General features: G+C 54.2%; 1 protein-coding gene across 1 annotated transcript; it reads left to right on the forward strand.

The window, feature by feature from the left end:
* The first annotated feature begins 199 nt into the window (after positions 1-199).
* On the forward strand, positions 200-18205 carry Ttll1 (tubulin tyrosine ligase-like family member 1). Its single transcript, XM_013024966.1, has 11 exons — positions 200-281; positions 2025-2139; positions 4110-4226; positions 7287-7495; positions 8493-8673; positions 8829-8963; positions 9587-9695; positions 10758-10901; positions 14576-14662; positions 16829-16992; positions 17884-18205. The coding sequence occupies exons 3-11, from the start codon at positions 4114-4116 to the stop codon at positions 18011-18013; spliced, it is 1272 nt and encodes a 423-aa protein (XP_012880420.1). The 5' UTR covers positions 200-281; positions 2025-2139; positions 4110-4113; the 3' UTR covers positions 18014-18205.
* The last annotated feature ends 1258 nt before the right edge of the window (positions 18206-19463 follow it).

The raw sequence follows: 19463 nt of genomic DNA on the forward strand, positions 1-19463 counted from the left end.
CCCCCCAGCGGGGGACGCCGCGCCCGGACCCCTCCCAACCTCACCTCGGGGCGCCGAACGACGCGAGCACGGAAGGCCTTTCCCAGATCGAGAGCCCGCTACCTGACCCCGGAAGGAATCGCGGCGCCACCCGGCGCGTCCTCGGTTGCCATGGCGCCGCCCCGGAAGTGGGGCGCGCTCAGGCTGGAGCGCTGTCCCTCGGCGAGCTACCTTCCTCGAGCGCGACCCAGGCTGGGCCGGAGGCTGGGACGGAGCCGTGTGGCTGGCGGGGCGGCCCGCAGGTGAGGCAACGCCGTCGCCCTCGGCGGGGAGCGTGCGCCGGTGACGGCGAGCGCGCATGCGCGGGCCTCCGCCCGGCTCCCCCCGGCCTGGCTGTCACCGCGCCCGGTTCCTCCTGCGCCTCCCGGTCTCGCCCTCCGGTTACAGTAATTGGTCTTTCTCTTATTACTGCTTCTCCCGGGCTTTCGGATTTCTCCCGCTCGCTTGCCAGCTGTGCCGTTGCTTCGGGCATCTTTGGCGGGCGTCCCGCACCTGTTCGGAGAGCCCGGGGCGGGAGTCCGGAGCCGCCCCGCCCCGCGCGCTCTTCCCGGGGGCGGGAGGCCACCCGCGGCTGGGGGTGTGCGGTGGGGATTGGAGGAATGGATGGTGGAAGTGTCCCGTCCTTGGGAGCTGTTCTCCAAGCAGCTTCTTTGTGCAGGCGAAGAGACCGGCCAAGAGTCAGTGGGTCGTGACTGTCACCCGGTGGGACGGGGAGAGGCCCGGTGACAAGGCGGCCGGGAGCTCGCGCACCCTGTGAAGCCATCATTTCCTGCGTGCCTGTGTGCGTGCACGCGTGCATGCACATGCATGCGCGCCAGTACTAGGGCTTGAACTCAGGGCCTGGGTGCCATCCTTTAGCCGTTTTGCTCCAGGCTAGCCAGCACTCTACCACTTGAACTGCAGCTCCACTTCTGGTTTTATGGTGGTTCATTGGAGATGAGCGTCTCATGGACTTTCCTGTCCTCCAGGCTGGCTTTGAACCACGATCCTCAGATCTCAGCCTCCTGAGTAGCTAGGATGACAGGCGTGAGCCACCGGCTGTGGGTTGATGCTCAGTTTTGAAAATGGCTGAACCAGTGACTTGCAATTCCAATGTGTGACCCAGAAGAAAATGATATGTCAAATTCATTGCACAGGACCCTGAACCCCACCCATTTTTCTGGTTTGGGGGAGAAGATAATAAAGCAATCTGACATCATCCAATATTTATGTACTCTTCTACAGAAAAGGGCTTTGCATATTAGGATTGGGGAAGAGCCAACCTGGTTTTCCACAGTGGGAAATTTGGACTCTTGGTTCATGTACCTGTTCTAAATGCAGCTTCTTCTTTTTTGTTTTTGGTAGGTCATGGGGCTTGAACTCTGGGTCTGGGCACTGTCTCTCAGCTCTTCAGCTCAAGGCGAGTGCTCTGCCACTTGAGCCACAGCGCCACTTCTGGTTTTCAGGTGGCTCATTGGAGATAAGAGTCTCATGGACTTAGCTGCCCAGGCTGGCTTTGAACCATGATCCTCAGATCTCAGCCTCCTGAGTAGCTAGGATGACAGACATAAGCCACCACACCCCGGCTAGGTTTCTCTTACAGAGCCACTAATATCATCATCCTGACCCCTGTTCCTTAACCTCCTCCCCAAAGTCCCTCCACACACTGCTATGGAGTTGGGGATTACGTTTGTGAAACATGAACCTCCGGGGGGCACATGGAGCCTGGAGGGCTCTGTAAGGGAAGGGAGCCTCCTGGCTTTGGTGTCCTGTGGGCCTTGATAACATATGCGGTGAGCAGGGCCTGAAGTGGGAACAGGAGTGGGGGCTGGCGCCCGTGAGTGGAGACACACTCTCTATCCCTTCTCAGATATCCTTCAGCAGGGCCCCATCCTCCATGGCAGGCAGGCCCAGTTCTGCCCCTTTCATCAAATTGTTTATGTCTTGGTTCTGTGTCACCAGTGGCATTTTGTGGCCCCTTCATCGGTGTTTCAACTTCATTTCAGGTAGAAGCCAGAGGTGAGTGTCGGTGGAACAGAAAGAGCCTGTGCTTTCCGGTGGCTCCAGAGGGACCTATGGTCGCTGCAGCCTGGCGTGACAGGTGACAGGCCTCAGTGACAGGTAAGCACAAGGTGGCCGGGACGAGGAGCTGGTGGTGGGCCTGAGGAGCTGGGCTCCTTTTCCTGCGTTGTAATATGAAGATGGGAATGTGGCCGCATCGGCCGTGCTGGGCTGGGGGAGCAGTCCCTGGCAGCCGGAATTGTTCCTCTCCCCTCTGCTCACACTGACACCATGCGCTGGGTAGGGCATGTGGGCACTTGGCCTCTGCGTGGGACGTGAGTCTGCAGAACGTGGCGGGTCGGCTCTTGGGGTGCATTTGCTGTGGTCTCCAGGTGGTGACTGCCGATGTTTTTGTGAACCGAGTGGCATTTCTGATCACAAAAGCAGGGTGACTCTGGTTAGACTCCGTGTTACCCCATAAACTGGTCGCCTGGGTGTGGCTCAGGTCACAGGGCCCCTGGTCTGCTGCTTTTGTTGTTGTTGTTGGTCGTGGGGCTTGAACTCTGGGCCTGGGCGCTGTCCCTCAGCTCCAGGCTAGCACTCTACCACTGAGCCACCTTCCCAGCCCCTGGTCAGCTTCTTACAGGGGCTCCTTCCCTCTGACCTTGCGCTTCCCTGGGAGGGGCAGGACTGTAGAGTCTCTCCTGAGTGTCTTCTTCCAGCCGGGCCTCATCCTCAGGGCCTCCCTGCTTGCCAACCCAGCCCTCATCCAAGCCCAACTGTACAGATGAGAACTAAGTTGCTTACTCAAGTCACACAGAGAGTGAGTGGTGCAGCCAGGCCTCAGGCCCCGGCCACGCTGCACCCCACCCCATACCTTCCTCCAGGGTGGCATCAGCCTCTCTGGCTGGGAAACAGATAACTATGTGAGGCCAGGCAGGCTGGCTCCTGTTGCATCCCTGTTGTTCCCCCAAGCGGAGCTGGGGCACTCTGAGGAGGGGCCTCCCTTAGAGAAACCCTCAAGCTCCTGGAGTCCCTGGTAAACAAGCCGTTCTCTTCAGATGAGATCAGACAGGGGAGAATAAAGAACACAGCCATCCCTGTGGAAGCCAGGCAGAGCCTGGCACTGGAAAATCAGGCTTTTTCAAGGGGAAAAAGGCTCAAAGAGGAAAAAAGGAACCAGATGCAAAGAGGTTGGCCACCTATCTGAGAGACACACAGTGGAACTGACAGTCTGGTGCTGTCTTCTGTCGATTTGTGTGAACTGAGCAGCTACCACCAGCCAAGCACAGAGCTGGACCCAGGCGGACATCAGCAAAGATGGAAGCCAGCTCCCCTGCTCTCCATCGCAACAGGACTGTGGATGCCCACGGTCCGAGTGCCTGGTGTGGAGGGTCACAGGTCCACAGCCTGGGCCTCATCTGTGCTGGCACATGAGCAATTCAGCTTGGCAAAGCACGGGAAAGGATGCACAGCATGTGCCAAGGTCCCGAGGTGGCAGAGAGCACGGGCAGTAAGAGCCGAGGGGGCACGGGAGAAGAAATGACATGTATCTGGAGAAGCAGCATGGGGGGACCACAGCGCTTGTTCTGTGAGAGGAATAAGTTAGATCCACGTGGAAGATCACCCTGTCACCGATCATGGTTGGCATGGGTAAGACGATGAGAGGGAGGCGCGCGGGCAGACGGGGCTGGAGCTCAAGGCTCTGACCCCCAGCCCTGCCCTAAGCTGGGTCTGTCCTGCTTCTAGCCTCATCACCCCACATTCTCCTGGGATGTTTGTGGGCATCTCTTGACCAGAGTCCTCAGCCCTGCACAGCTGACGTTTGGAACAGGAGGATTTGTGGCAGGGTGCACATGCACAGTGGAGCATGATGGGCAGTGTCCTGGCCTCATATCCTGGAAACCAGGAGCACCGCTTCCCACTAGGACACCCCTAGACACTGCCAGGGCCCCGGGTGTAGTAGCGCTAGGTGGAAACCGCTGCCGGCGTGGCGTGCACAGGGGCTGGGCCCGTGCTGGCCTTGTGTGTCGGGACTGAAGGGAAGTGGGCTGTAGAGCTGTCGGCATGCAGAGCCTCATCTCTCACAGGACCATGGCAGGCCGAGTGAAGTGGGTCACTGACATCGAGAAGTCCGTGCTGATCAACAACTTTGAGAAGAGAGGATGGATCCAAGTGACCGAAAACGAGGACTGGAACTTCTACTGGTAAGCTGCCTGTGTTTCTGAGCCCCAGGAGTACAGCCCCGTGAAGGGTCAGGCTCTCAGAGGTGGTGGCTTTGTGCCTCGTCCATGTGTGGTCACCCCTTCTTCATCCTGGCTGCTTCCTGTTCCTGCCAAGTCCAAAGTGTTACAGCCCAACAAGTAGGATGGGGCCCAACACACCCACCCCCGGGGCAGCATCTGGAAGGATGGGGAAGGACGCTGAAGGATGCTGGGAGGGGTTTGTGCTCCTCTTGCTTTTCTCCCATAAACCAGCCACAAGCACCAACAGAAACTTGCATCTGGTAGGAAAAGAAATCAGTACTAGCCAGGCACCAGTGGCTCATGCCTGTAATCCTAGCTCCTCAGGAGACTGAGATCTGAGGATCACAGTTTGCAGCCAGCCTGGCATGAAAGAGACTTTTTTTTTTGGCTTGGAACTTGAACTCAGGACCTGGGCACAGCCCCTGAGTTCTTTTGCACAAGGCTGGCGTTGTATCACTTTGAGCCACAGTGCCTCTTCTGGTTTTTGAGTGGTTAATTAGAGATAAGAGTCTCACTGGGGCCGGGCGCTGGTGGCTCACGCCTGTAATCCTAGCTACTCAGGAGGCTGAGATCTGAGGATCACGGTTCAAAGCCAGCCCAGGCAGGAGAGACCGTGAGACTCCTATCTCCAATAAACCACCAGAAAACCGGAAGTGGCGCTGTAGCTCAAGTGGTAGAGCACTCGCCTTGAGCTGAAGAGCTGAGGGACAGCGCCCAGGCCCAGAGTTCAAGCCCCACGACCGACAAAAAAAAAAGTCTCACTGGGACTTTTCTGCTAGGGTTGGCTTTAAACCACTCTCCTCAGCCTTCTGAGTTGCTAGGATTACAGGCATAGCAATGCTCCCTGTTGATTCTTTTCATGACGCTAAGAACCTTCAGACAGTGAGGCTATGGCCTGACTTCTCATCTGGCTGGAACTTTGTTTGAATGTGGCTACTAGAAACTTTACAGTTGCACAGGTGGCTCTTTGGTAGCTCATGTTTTATTTCTGTTGAGCAGTGCTGCCCTGTGTGGAACTTACTTATCACCGGTGACTCCAAAAACAGACCCCAGGCCATGTGGCCCACTCCTGACCTCTGCATTAGAGGGCTGAAGCTTTACCCCAAATCTCCCTGAACTCAAAAATCCTCAAGGCTGACAGCAGCTGGGGAGGACTTGGGGAGGGAAAAGAAAGAGGAGAGGGAGGGGCTGGGAAGGTGGCTCAGTGGTAGAGTGCTTGCCTTGCGTGTATGGGGCCCTGGGTTCAATTCCTCAGCACCACATAAGCAGAAAAAGCCGGAAGTGGTGCTGTGGTTCAAGTGGTAGAGCGCAAGCCTTGAGCTGAAGAGCTGAGGGACAGTGCCCAGGCCCAGTGTTGAGCTGAAGAGCTGAGGGACAGCACCCAGGCCCAGAGTTCAGGCCCCATACCCGACAAAAAAAAAAAGAAGAGAGGGAGACCGCATGTGTGAAGAGAGGGGCGAGCCTTCGCCACGCAGGCTGCAAAAAGATTTGCCAGATAATTAGGGAAACTTGAACACTGAGCAGAAGTGACAGCTCCTGTAGCTTTGTGGTGGTTAATGGGAAATGGAGTCTTGTAAGACTGACTGCTCCCTCACCTGTGATACCAGTGAGACAGGCGATCGCTGAACATGAGGGGATCTTGCACAGACGCTTTGGGTGCGCTGGCACGGTCTGGGGTGTGCTGGGGAGCACAGGGTGAGGGGGCCGCCCCTATAGAAACTGCGTCTGTGGTTTCTGTGAGTCCTGAGATTTTTCTCACTTTCCCACACTACCAAGTGGGGAGAGTTTCTGACTCTCACTGGCCTGAAATCAGGAAAAGCCTGGTGTTCCTCAGGCAGCTCTGTCGCTTGGCTCAGGGCTGGGACAGAGCCGAGGGCGACCTGGCCCACTGAGTGAGAGGCCTTTTTGTGACTCTGTGGTACTGAGGCTTGAACTCAGGGCCTTGCACTCTTGCTTGTTTTGTTGTTGTTGGTGGTGGTGGTGGTAGTCATGGGGGCTAAACTCTGGTCCTGGGTGCTGTCCCTCAGCTCTTCAGCTCAAGGCTAGCACCCTACCACTTAAGCCACAGCACCACTTCTGGCTTTTTTCTGCATATGTGGTGCTGAGGAATTGAGCCCAGGGCTTCATGCATGCAAGGCAAGCACTGTACCGCTTCCCAGCCCTTGCTTGGCTTTTTTGTACAAGACTGGTGCTCTCCTAGTTGAACCACAGTTCCACTTCTAGCTTTTTGGTGGTTAATTGGAGATAGAGTCTTAAGGACTTTCCTGCCAGAGCTGGCTTTGAACTGTGATCCTCAGATCTCAGCCTCCTGAGTAGGTAAGATGACAGGTGTGAGCCATAGCTGCCCAGCTCCAAGCTTCTTTGTTTTGCAAATCAGTGGCCCCTTTTCTGTTGTTGACCTTCCCTTCATATGTTTTTCCTGTTCCTATGGGGTCATTGGGGACTGAGGTGGGTCGGGACAGTGGATCCATTTCCAGTCTGGGTGGTAGCCCAGTGGTAGAGCAAGTACTTACCTGGCATGTGCAATCCTCAACACTGCAAAAAATAATAAAATAAGGGACCTGGCGTGGTGGCTCACCCTGTGGTGACTGTCAGGAGGATGGTAGTTTGAGATCAGCCATCAAAACTGCATGTCAAGGGCTGGGAAGGTGGCTTAGTGGTAGAGCGCTTGCCTTGCATGCTTGAGGCCCTGGGTTCGATTCCTCAGCACCACATAAGCAAAAAGCCAGAAGTGGTGCTGTGGCTCAAGTGATAGAGCACCAGCCTTGAGCTGAAGAGCTGAGGGACAGCGCCCAGGCCCAGAGTTCAGGCCCCACGATCAGACCCCCCCCCAAAAAAAAATAGAAAAAAAAACAAAATAGAAAAACTGGGTCCTGCCCGCATAGTGAGATCCCAGCGACCCCCATGGGCCCACAGCCCAGGGCTGGGGCAGGTAATGGTGTGGGTGCGTGGAAGGGGGAGGGTTCTGAGGAGAACACGAAGACAGGGACTTGTGCCTCATCCCCTGTGCTTCGCTGTCAGGATGAGCGTGCAGACCATCCGGAATGTGTTTAGCGTGGAAACGGGGTACCGGCTATCGGACGATCAGATCGTCAACCACTTTCCCAACCACTATGAGCTGACCCGCAAGGACCTGATGGTGAAGAACATCAAGAGATACCGCAAGGAGCTGGAGAAGGAGGGCAGCCCCCTGGCTGAGAAGGATGAGAATGGCAAATACCTCTACCTGGGTTTGTGCCTTCCCTGGGGCCTCAGGCGGGAGGCGCCCAGATGGCGCCTGTGTGCCAGGCGGTTGGGCTGGGTGGAGCGTGTGGCACCTATGTCTCATCAGGTGCATCCAGCGGGGTGGGCAGGGCCGCCAGATCGGTGTGGCAGCTGAGTGTGTATGGCACCTGAGTGTGAGCATCTTGGAGTTGCGTGGAGATGAACAGGGGGTGCTCAGTGCCCAGGACCCTGAGTCACTCCAGGAAGTGCCCTGTCCCTGGCATCTCCCAGTTCTGGTCTCCATTCAGCATCTGCCCAGTGGGAGCCGTGCTGGCCTGGCTTCTGGGTCCCCATGGGGACTGGCCTATGCATGGGGAGAGTTCAGAGACCAGGGCTCAGTGGAGTAAAGTAGGATCTACAGCAGACTTATTACCATAGCTGCTGGGCTGGGTGAGAAGTGATGATAAGCAAAATCACTCTCCTTCTCCTCCTCCTCCTCCTCCTCCTCCCCCTCCCCCTCCTCCACCTCGTGTGCTGGTGCTGCATCTGAACTCATACTTTTTTTTGTTTTTTTGGTCATTCATGGGGCCTGAACTCTGGGCCTGCACTCACAGATCTTCAGCTCAAGGCTAACACTCTACCACATGAGCCCCAGCACTACTTCTGGCTTTTTCTGCTTAAGTGGTACTGAGGAATTGAACCCAGGGCCTCATGTGTGCAAGGCAAGCATTCTACCACTGAGCCACCTTCCCAGCCAGGGCCTCACACTCTTGCTTGGCTTTTTCACTCAATGCTAGCACTCTACTACTTGAGCCACAGCTCCCCTTTCAGCTTTTTTTTCTGGTTGATTAGAGATAAGAGTCTCTCATATTTTCCTCCCCAGGCTGGCCTTGAACTCCAATCCTCAATCTCAGCTTCCCGAGTAGCTAGGATGACAGGCGTGAGCCACCAGCACTGGGCATTTTCTCTTCTTGGCCATCACTGAGTGGCTCCTTACCAGCACGGGGCGTGTCTGCCTTTCAGACTTTGTGCCCGTCACCTTTATGCTGCCAGCCGACTACAACCTGTTTGTGGAGGAGTTCAGGAAGAGCCCATCCAGCACCTGGATCATGAAACCTTGCGGCAAAGCCCAGGGCAAGGGCATCTTTCTCATTAACAAGCTGTCGCAGATCAAGAAGTGGTCCCGGGACAGCAAGACGTCCTCGTGAGTCCACAGACCCCATCCTGCCCACCAGGCTCCTGCGCCATCTGGACAGTGAGCTCAACACACACAGCCCTAATTCCTGTCAAGGCTTCTTACCCAGCAGGCCTTCGCTGTATGCTTTGCGATCTCACGGCGGCTTTCCCTAATGTGTACAGGTTTGTGTCTCAGTCCACAAAGGAAGCCTATGTGATCTCACTCTACATCAACAACCCGCTGCTCATCGGTGGCCGGAAGTTTGACCTGCGCTTGTATGTCCTGGTGTCCACGTACCGCCCTCTGCGCTGCTACATGTAAGCGCCCATGGCCGCGCCTCTCTCCTCATCCTCATTTTCTGGTGCCACCATGAGGCTTAATGACTTAGCGAAGCAGGGCGTGCACAGGGCCTGCACGGGGTGGGTGTTGGGGAAAGGAGAGCAGTTAGCCTGGACGGACATGTCAATCTATTTTTTTTCCTTTTCTTTTTATTTTGTCAGTAGTGAGGCTTGAACTCTGGGCTGGGCACTGTTCCTGAGCTCTTTTGCTCAAGGCTAGCACTCTACCACTTTGAGCCACAGCGCCACTTCTGATTTTCTGGTGGTTTATTGGAGATAAGAGTCTCATGGACTTTCCTGCCGTGTCTGGCTTTGGACCATGATCCTCAGATCTCAGCCTCCCGAGTAGGTAGGATTACAGACGTGAGCCACCGGCGCCCAGCTAAATATCAATCTTGTAAGAATGTCAGGCATGGTGCACACCCATAGGCCCAGCATGTGGGAGGTAGAGACAGGAAGATTGTGAGTTTGAGGTCCATCTGGGCCATATAATGAGACCTAGTTTTGAATATACAAAAGTAAAAGCTTCTAAAGATAGGTGTTTGAAGAATGAAGGGAAGATTTCCTTGTGTATCATTTGAATCCGTGTGAATCTCCCCTAGGTATAAGCTTGGGTTCTGCCGGTTTTGCACAGTGAAGTACACCCCGAGCACCAGTGAGCTCGACAACATGTTCGTCCACCTCACCAATGTGGCCATCCAGAAGCACGGGGTGAGTGGCTTCGCCCGAGTGCGTAGAAGAGTCCTGCTGGCTTGCCTTCCTGTTTTACAAGAGGATGGGTAGATAGGGACCACATTCAAGCCAGGCACAGAAGGGGCTGGAGCACAGAGCAGCAGGTGTTGCCAGGTACCTGCTTGGGGTATAGGAGGAGTAGGGTGGGGACTCCCGGAGAAGGAAGGTTCAAGCCCCACCTTTCTAGCATTGTCACTTGGGCAAGGCATAGTGCTTGAGCCTGGCTCTGTGTTAGTGAACAGAGAGAATCACATTGCAGATACCCCTTGACCTCCAGTTGGGTCATGGCCCCCTAAACCCATCTCAAGTCAAGCTGGGTACTGGTGGCTCACACCTATAATCCTAGCTATTCAGGAGGCTGAGATCTGAGGATCCCAGTTCAGCTCCATCCTGGGCAGGAAAGTATGAGACTCTTATCTCCAATTAGGTAGCAAAGAGCTGGAAATAGAGTTGTGGTTCAAGTGGTAGAGTACCATCCTTGAGCAAGAACATCCTCCTCAAAGACAGCACACAGGTCCTGTATTCAAGCCCCAGTAGCAACACACACACACACACACACACACACAAGAAATAGTGTAGTATAAGTCAAAAATGTGTTCAACATACACACACAACACACACATGGAAGAAGTAAAAAATATATTTGACATATACCCCCCCACACACACACATGGAAGAAATAGTCTAAGTAAAAAACATGCTCAAGCTGGGTGCTAGTGGCTCACGCCTGTAATCCTAGCTACTCAGGAGGCTGAGATCTGAGGATCATGGTTCAAAGCCAGCCCAGGCAGGAAAGTCCCTGAGACTCCTATCTCCAATGAACCACCAGAAAACCAGAAGTGGTGCTGTGGCTCAAAGTGGTAAAGGCCAAGAGCCTCCGTGCTGTGACTGGCTGGGCGGAACACAGCCTGTGGAACTCTGGTAGTAAGCGACAGGCTTCCCCAGGACAGGGGTCCCAGGCCTCTGCCAGCACCCAGAGAAGTGGGAGTGGGGGGGACAGAGCGGGTGGCTGATGCCTGGGTGGGGGCCTCTCTTCTCCAGGAGGACTACAACCACATCCATGGGGGCAAGTGGACAGTGAGCAACCTGCGCCTGTACCTGGAGAGCACGCGCGGCAGGGAGGTGACGAGCAAGCTGTTCGATGAGATCCACTGGATCATCGTGCAGTCCCTCAAGGCCGTGGCGGTGAGTGCTGTGCCCTGTGCCCTGTGCAGGTGTGGGGGGCTGTGCGCGGCTGGCCGCTGGCTTTCCGGGACTGTTTAGGAGCTGGGGATGCGCCCGTTCTCTAGTGACAATCTCCATTTTCACGTTCTCCCTGCCGGCATCCGCCAGGGGGTCAAGGGTTTTAGGAAGGGGTTGAAGGCGGGTCCAGCCAGGCACCTCGCGGTAAGCTGGGCACTGTGGTGTTACCGAACCCCTGAGACACTGGTGGCGTGATAATGGGGAGCAGTAGAGCAAAGGCGTCCATGTGGAGAGGCCTGGAGTAAATCGCAGCAGAGCCGGACACCCCCTCCCCCCGCACCCTGTGACTGCTACTCAGCGCAGATACAGGAAGCTTTAATGGAACAAGAAACTTAGATTAGGACGCCAACATATCCCACAACTAACTTCACGAGGACCTGGGAAGGTGAGGTGGCCCAGAGGTTGCCTGCTGTCCATGGCTTTCTCTGCATCGCTGCTGTGGCAGGCTGGAAAGCTCAGGGAGCTGGCATGACCAAAGGCAGAAAGGGAGAGACTCGCCATCCCCCACGCAGGTCCTGGCCCACGCTTCCAAAAACAGATCAGAAAGAACTAGATAGCTGGGCCCAGTGGTTCACACCTGTAATCCTAGCTACTCAGGAGGCTGAGATCCGAGGATTATGGTTCAAAGCCAGCTCGGGCAGGAAAGTCCGTGAGACATTTATCTCTAATTAATCACCAGAAAACTGGAAGTGGCGCTGTAGCTCAAAGTGGTAGAGCACTAGCCTTGAGCTGAAGAGCTCAGGGACAGCGCCTAGGCCCAGAGTTTAAGCACCAAGACTGACAAAAGAAAAAAGAAAGAACTAGATGCTGCTAATTTAACAGCACATGTAGAGGTGTAATCTTTATTATTAGTAGTAATTATTAATTTTTTGTGCCAGTGCTACATCTTGAACTGAGCACCTGGGTCCTGTCTGTGAACTTTTTGGCTCAAGGCTAGCACTCTACCACTTGAGACACAATGCCACTTCTGGCTTTTTGGGGTACTTAATTGGAGGTAAGAGTCTCACAGATTTTGTTGCCCAGGCTGGCTTCCAACCTTGATCCTCACATCTCAGCCTCCTGAGTAGGATTACAGGCGTGAGGCACCGGCTCTCACTCAGTTCTTGAGTACTTTGCATATGCTTAGTTGCCTGGTTTTGACCAAGTGTGTTGCCTTCAGAGAAGCTAGGGTGGAGGCAGACGCGGAACAGGTGTGTAGAGGGCCTGTGTGGGGAGTGGAGTGGGCTCTGGACCACCTGGGAGGCCCTGGATCCAGAACATGGGACAGAGAAACTGGGGGCCACGGCTCAGGGGAGGGGCAGAATGCTTAGCCGGAGAGCCAGCTGCGCCACGTGAGGCAGTTTAGTAGCAACTTGCTGCTCTGCCCAGCTTTTCTGGGACAGAACCTGAGTACTAGCAGGTGTAGACTCCAGGCTTTCGGTGGAAATGCAATCCCTCTGAGTTCCAGGAGGAAACTGTCCAACTCAGGAGGGAAGCACAGTCCAGCCTAGGTCCCCCTGAGAACTATCACTTGCGGTAACATGTGGTCTAGCGCCCATTGATGGATAAAGAGCCTTACTGTCTGAGTAGAGCTCACTGACTCGGGGTGCAGGAGTCCGTGGGAGGTAAAACTACTGAGGGTTCAGATCCAGGGAGGCTGGGGAGGTTAGAGGGCAGGGGGGAGGGGCGGGGGGGCAGGAATCTGCACTGCCAGCAGGTGACAGAAAAATATTTAAAGTATATTTGGGTGAAATGAAGTTGTAAATTACAGAGGAAATTCAGTAACTCTAAACAAACTAAGTTTTATCAAGAGTTTATTTTAGTATAGCAAGATGAAGCAGGGAGAATTTAGAGGGGAGGGGAAGTAGAGAAACACTTCTGCTTCTTGTGCAGAAAATGGGAGTTAAAATGGCGGTTTCCATCTGCAGTCATTCTACATCCTGAGCTGGGTGAAGACACATAGTTATGCATCCAGCAACTCCTAACCTAACAGCGTTTTGGGGTGAGTAAGACAGGTGCGGACCACCCAAAACACAAATAACCTTGAGGCTTTTTTTTTTTTTTTGGTGCCAGTCCTGGGGCTAGAACTCAGGGCCTGGGCGCTGTCTGTGAGCTCTCTTTGCTCAAGGCTAGCATTCTGCCACTTGAGCCACAGCTCCACTTTTGGCTTTTTTTTTTTTTTTTTTTTTTGGGTCCGGTCGTGGGGCCTGAACTCTGGGTCTGGGTGCTGTCACTCAGCTCTTCAGCTCAAAGCTACATTCTGCCACTTGAGCCACAGCTCCACTTTTGGCTTTTTTTTTTTTTTTTTTTTTGGGTCCGGTCGTGGGGCCTGAACTCTGGGTCTGGGTGCTGTCACTCAGCTCTTCAGCTCAAAGCTAGCACTCTACCACTTGAGCCACAGCGCCACTTCGGGCTTTTTTCTTTTTGCTTATGTGGTGCTGAGGAATCGAACCAGGGCCTCAGGTATGCAAGGCAAGCACTCTATCACTGAGCCACCTTCCCAGCCCCCACTTTTGGCTTTTTGGTAGTTAAAGAGTGTAGTGGATTTTCCTGCCCAGGCTGGCTTTGAACTGTGACCCTCAGATCTCAGCTTCCTGAGTAGCTAGGATTCCAGGTGTGAGCCACCACGTGCCCAGCTGAGGCCTTTATTTTTCCAAATATGCTTTTCATTTCTGTCTCTTACCCATTCAGGAAGAGTTTGCAGCTTCTTACCTTTTCAAAAGAGAACACCGATTTAGACCTTCCTTATATGTCTGCTGTTGTCACATGTCGAAGTAGGTGTGGTGTTACTTGTTTAACTGTGGTTTGCGCTTATTTCTAGTTCTGATGTCAGAGTCTAGCCCTTTTGATACTTGCTAAATATCATTCAATTTCCCTGCCTCCTCATCTATCCACCCTGCCTCATCTCCCCCGGTGACTTTGGTCCCTTGCTGGTGGAGGGTCCATGGTCCATTTCTGTAGCAGCGTCATGCTCAGCTGACCCATGCTCTACCTGGGAAAGGGAGACCACAAGGTCGCTTTCCTACCTGACTCAGGTGACAGGGTTTGGTTGACAGGAAATTCAGCTGACAAGTTCCTCCAGTCGGGACCAGAAGACATTTAAGAAATCTGGAATCTCCAGGGCTCGGGCTGATACTAGTGAATCTTCAAGCTTTGAGAGGCTTTTCATTGTTTTTCAGTTTGCTGTAGGTGTTTACAGTCAGGCCCCAGGACGCTTTATAAAGGGGCTTTACTATTACCCTGAAATGTTTGGGCAAGGACTTATTCAGTATGACAGGAAAAAGTATGGAAAAAAAGTGAGGAAAAGAGGGAAACATTTCCTGTTTGCCAAGCAGGAAGTGGGAGCTAAAGATTCCATAAGCAGATGAATTTTTATCACTGGAAACAGGTTTGTAAAGTGTCACTCAGGTCCCAGAGGGGTGGTCAGCAGCCTGGAGGACAGTGTGTGTGTGTGCGCACGCTGCCCCTGCGCTTGGAGCTGCACCGTGCCCTCTGAGGTCCTTGTCACATTGTTAGGGACAAGCAGGATGCGGGGACACTGGTTTTGGCTGCTTCAGGCTTGGTAGGTGGGGCCTGCTGGTCTCCAGGGAGTTGACCTTTGGCACTGCCATGTAACCCACTGGTCACTCTCTCTTCAGCCGGTGATGAACAACGACAAGCACTGCTTCGAATGCTACGGCTACGACATCATCATTGACGACAAGCTGAAGCCCTGGCTGATCGAGGTAACTGCACTCTGTACCCCGCACACCACCCGCCGCTCCCCTTGCCTCCACCACAGCCCAGCGCGCAGCCTGGCACAGGCCCAACAGGAGGCAGGCACAGATGCTCAGGCGCGGCCATGTGTGCATGGTGGAGATCCCTCATCTCCTGCGGGCCCAGCCACCTGGAGGGCCTGCGGTCCAGCTCCGGATGAGTTCGGTGGCTCAGGTGCCCTGGCTTGCAGGGCTTGCCGCCCTTGTGGGGACTTTGTTCCCATCTGTAACAAAGCTCACAGCCTCTGACGTCCTGGGCGGCGGCCGCAGCCTGTGGGAAGACATAGCTCGGCCTGCATCAGGGACTAGTCAGGGCATCGTGGTGACTGTGCCAGAAGGGGCAAGGTGTACACCTACTGTGTGCCTGGGCCTTTGCTGGCAGGCATTGCACACCCGTCTGTGGTTCACACATCAGTCCACCTGGCCAAGTGCTCTGCAGGTGAGCCGAAGCCATGCAGAGGAGACGCAGGCCCCAAGCGCTCAGGGTTGGCATGACTGAGAATGAAGGAACCCACTTCTGCAGGCTCGTCACCCTGTCATTGCTCTGAACACGTGTCTTCTCACCAAGCTCATGTGGATCTGGACAGCTCAGGGCCTGCTGTCCCTTTCCAAGCCAGGAAGCTGTGCAGGATGCTGGGAGAGCCAGCTGTCAGTCAGCAGGCTGGGTCCTGGCGGTGTCTCCCTGCTGTCAGTCAGCAGGCTGGGTCCTGGCGGTGTCTCCCTGCTGTCAGTCAGCAGGCTGGGTCCTGGTGGTGGTGGTGTCTCCATGCTGTCAGTCAGCAGGCTGGGTCCTGGCGGTGGCGGTGTCTCCCTGCTGTCAGTCAGCAGGCTGGGTCCTGGCGGTGTCTCCATGCTGTCAGTCAGCAGGCTGGGTCCTGGTGGTGTCTCCAGGCACTTGTTACACTGTCAAGCTGGCTGGGCACAGAGTAGATAAAAAATATTTGTGTTTTCTCTTCTTGCATCTTAAGTAGAATGATTTGAATTGTACTTAAGCTTTCTTTGGTGACCTAGGATCGTAGCAGTGAGGGCCTGGGTACTATTCCTAAGCTTTTGTGTTCAAGGCTAGTTCTCTTCTCCCTTGAGTCACAGCTCCAATTCCAGCTTTATCTTTATTTTTATTTTTTGTGGTTAATTGGAGATAAAAATCTCTCAGACTTTCCTGCCTGGGCTGGCTTTGAACCATCATCCTCAGATCTCAGCCTCCTGAGTAATGAGGATTACAGGTGTGCGCCAAGTGCCCAGCCCATTCTTTCTTTCTTTTTTGTTTTTTTGGGTCCAGTCATGGGCCTGAACTCTGGGCCTGGGCGCTGTCCCTCAGCTCTTCAGCTCAAGGCTAGCGCTCTACCGCTTGAGTCACAGCGCCACTTCCGGCTTTTTTCTTTTTGCTTATGTGGTGCTGAGGAATTGAACCCAGGGCCTCATGCATGCAAACAAGCGCTCTACCACTGAGCCACCTTCCCAGCCCCCAGCCCATTCTTTCTAATGTGGTCATAACTCTCCATATTCACATAGTCCCAGTAAGCATTTCGGCACTGTGGGATACGAGAGTGGTAGTGTTAAGGGACCCTCTGCTTGCACACACAGAGGCATCTAATTGGGAGAAACCTGAGCAGTTCTTAGATCGGCTGTCTCTGATCTCTCATGGCCTGGAGCAGCTGACCAAGGGCATTAGAGCTGTGTCTGTGCTTGGCCACATTGTGGCCGGCATTGCTCAGCCATTCGGAGGCCTGCCGGCCCCACCTCTCCGTGTGTTGGCTACCTTGGTTGAATTGGAGCCTGCTGCACTGGGGAGGTTTGAATCTTCCCACAAGACAGAGCCCTTTACCTTTCCAGCAAGCCTCACGCTGCTGCGTGATCAGGGTCACCAGAGTCCTTAGGACAGAGCTGACACACACAACTCACATTATGTTTGTGATGAACGCTGACTCATAATGCGTGAGACCCTAGTCCTGATCAGGTCTTTAAATATTGACATTTCAACTAAGAACTAATAAAAGTAACCCAAAATCCTTCCCATGCAAGGTGCTTGCAGCTTCTTGCCCATGACGCGCCTGGCGGCCCACGTTCCCCCCACCAAAGCGCATGTCCGCCTCACAGAGTCAGCCAGGGTGAAAAGTGTGTTCTTTTCTCTCGCAGGTTAATGCATCCCCGTCTCTCACCTCCAGCACCGCCAATGATCGAATCCTCAAGTACAACCTGATTAATGACACCCTCAACATCGCGGTCCCCAACGGCGAGATCCCAGACTGCAAGTGGAACAAGTCCCCCCCGAAGGAGGTGCTTGGCAATTATGAGATTCTGTAAGTCTGCTTCAGACTGAGGCATGAGGGTTCTCTCGGTGTGTGGACTCATTTAGGCAGCGTTTCACTCCGTGATGAGTCTACGCACAATGCCCTGGGGGCAGGAAAGTGTTCTGGAGCTCAACCAGACCTGCTCTGCTTAGTAACTGTTTAAGAAGCACTGGTCACATCCCCATGCCTAAAGGCTGCCCACACAGCATGGGGTGGGAGCCAGGCACTGCTGGCTCAGGCCAGTAATCCTGGCCACTCAGGAGGCTGAGATCTGAGGATCATGGTTTGAAGCCAGCCCAGATAGGAAAGTTTGGGAGACTCCTCTCTCCAATTAATCACCAAAAACCTGGAAACAGGCTTTGGCTTGAGCAAATAAGCGAAGGGACACCACCCAAGCCCTGAGCTCAAGCAGACTGCCCTCCATAGGCCTCAGCTGTAAAGCTCTGAATTAAGACTCTGAAAGCCTGGTGTTAACCCTGTGTCCTCCGCATCTCAGCTCTGTCAGAGGTTGGGGGGAGATCACTGTGGGCAAAGATGGCTCCTTCGCTGAGCCTACCCCAAGTGACCTCTCACTGTCCTCAGGACCTGGGGAGGGGGGGAGATGTCCACTGCAGTGGGAGATATGACAGACAGACAGGGCTCTGTCCAGCGAAGCCCAGGCTGTGTCTGCGTCCACTGCCTTGTGGATCTCCAGCTCGGACCCCGGTCTCAGGCTGCAGGATCAGTCACATGACTCATGTGCAGGTCACTGACACACATCTCCCCAGGGGCTGGCGGGGAGTGTGGTTAGTTTGCTCCTCACTGCTGCCTTGTCTGTGTCTGTGCCATCCACAGAGCCATTTGCTCAAGTGGCTGGCCAGGCTGCCTCCTGGTGCCGGGCTTGAGACTGTCTGTGTGCAGGTACGACGAGGAGCTGGCCCAGGGTGATGGGACCGCCGACCGAGAGCTCAGAGGCCGCCAGGGCCAGCCCCAGGGGCCCAAAGGGAGCCGGCTGAGAGACTCGAGGACCATCCTCAACACGTGGAAGTGATCACCAGCCCAGCCCTTCCAGAACTGCTCACTCAGCCCGGCCCGGCCCGGCCCTGCTGGAGGCCTATTTTGAAGCTTCCTTTTTCTAGAATGCTTCTCCTTTCCTGAACCCTGTAAATAATTATTTAATAAAGGCACTTCCGTGGAGGGCCGAGGAGTTCGCTCCTCTGGGAGGTGTGCAGTGGCACCCTGACACAGCCACGCTGGAGCCAGTGACGTCACAGCTCCAGGCCGGCACAGGTCTTAAATTTGGCACTAAACCTAACAGGTCCCAAAACCTGATCTGCTTTCCTGACAGAGACTGACCCTGCAGGGTAAAGCAACAAATTTAATCTGGTGGAAGTCCTTTGCCCCTGATTCTGGAGAAATCAGGCATTTATCTGCAGAAGTCTCCTGCGCAGTGCTCCCGGGAAGCCTGTCCTGTCACGGGTTTGGGACGAGGCTCGCACAGGTGAGCACAGACAGGCGCTGCCCGTGGCATCTGCAGCACCAGCGTCTGGCTTTGGCACCGTGGTTGGCAGCTGTCAGCGGGGATTGGACCTGTGTGTGTGTGTGTGTGTAGTTTTCTTGGACCTCCAGGGTGCACAGAGAAATCTGGAAGCATGTGAGTTAGCAGGCAGACTGACAGGGCATCATCAGGACTGTGCTGGGAGGGGACTCCTAGCAAGAGCCCCGCCTCATCGTCACCTGACGCCTGCTGACCCAGGCTTCAGTCACACCTGGAAATGATCTCCAAGCCCCTTCCTCCCCTGTGAGGTTGGTAACAGGATCTAGTTCTCACCATCTTGTGCTGCTCAGGCTGGCTTCAAACCTTGATCCTTAGATCTCAGCCTCCTGAGTATCTAGGATTACATATGTAAGCTACCCATGCTGGGCTGCATATATTCATGCATATATACATATATATATATGTATATATCTATTATACATATATATGTGTAGTTTATTTATTTATTTATTTATTTATTTATTTATTTATTGTCAGTTAAACTCAAGGCTTGAGCACTGTCCCTGAGCTCTTTTACTCAAGGCTAGCATTCTACCACTTTGAGCCACAGCTCTACTTCCAGTTTTTTGGTGGTTACTTGGAGATAAGGGTCGCACAGGATGTTCGGGTGCTGGTGGCTCATGCCACCTAGCTACTCAGGAGGCTGAGATCTGAGGATCACGGTTCAAAGCCAGCCCGGGCAGGAAAATCTGTGAGACTCTTTTTTTTTTTTCTTTTCTTTTTTTTTTTTGTGAGACTCTTATCTCCTAATAACCACCAGAAAGCCAGAAATGGCGTTGTGGCTCAAGTGATAGAGCGCTATCCTTGAACTGAAGAGCTCAGGAAAGCACCCAGGCCCCGAGTTCAAGCCCCACAACTGACCAAAAAACAAATAAAAACAAAAAGTGTCTCACAGGGACTTTTCTGCCCAAGCTGGCTTTGAACTGTGATCCTCACACCTCAG

The sequence above is a fragment of the Dipodomys ordii genome, unplaced genomic scaffold, assembly GCF_000151885.1.
Source record: "Dipodomys ordii isolate 6190 unplaced genomic scaffold, Dord_2.0 Scaffold79, whole genome shotgun sequence".
NCBI classification, from domain to species: Eukaryota; Metazoa; Chordata; class Mammalia; order Rodentia; family Heteromyidae; genus Dipodomys; species Dipodomys ordii.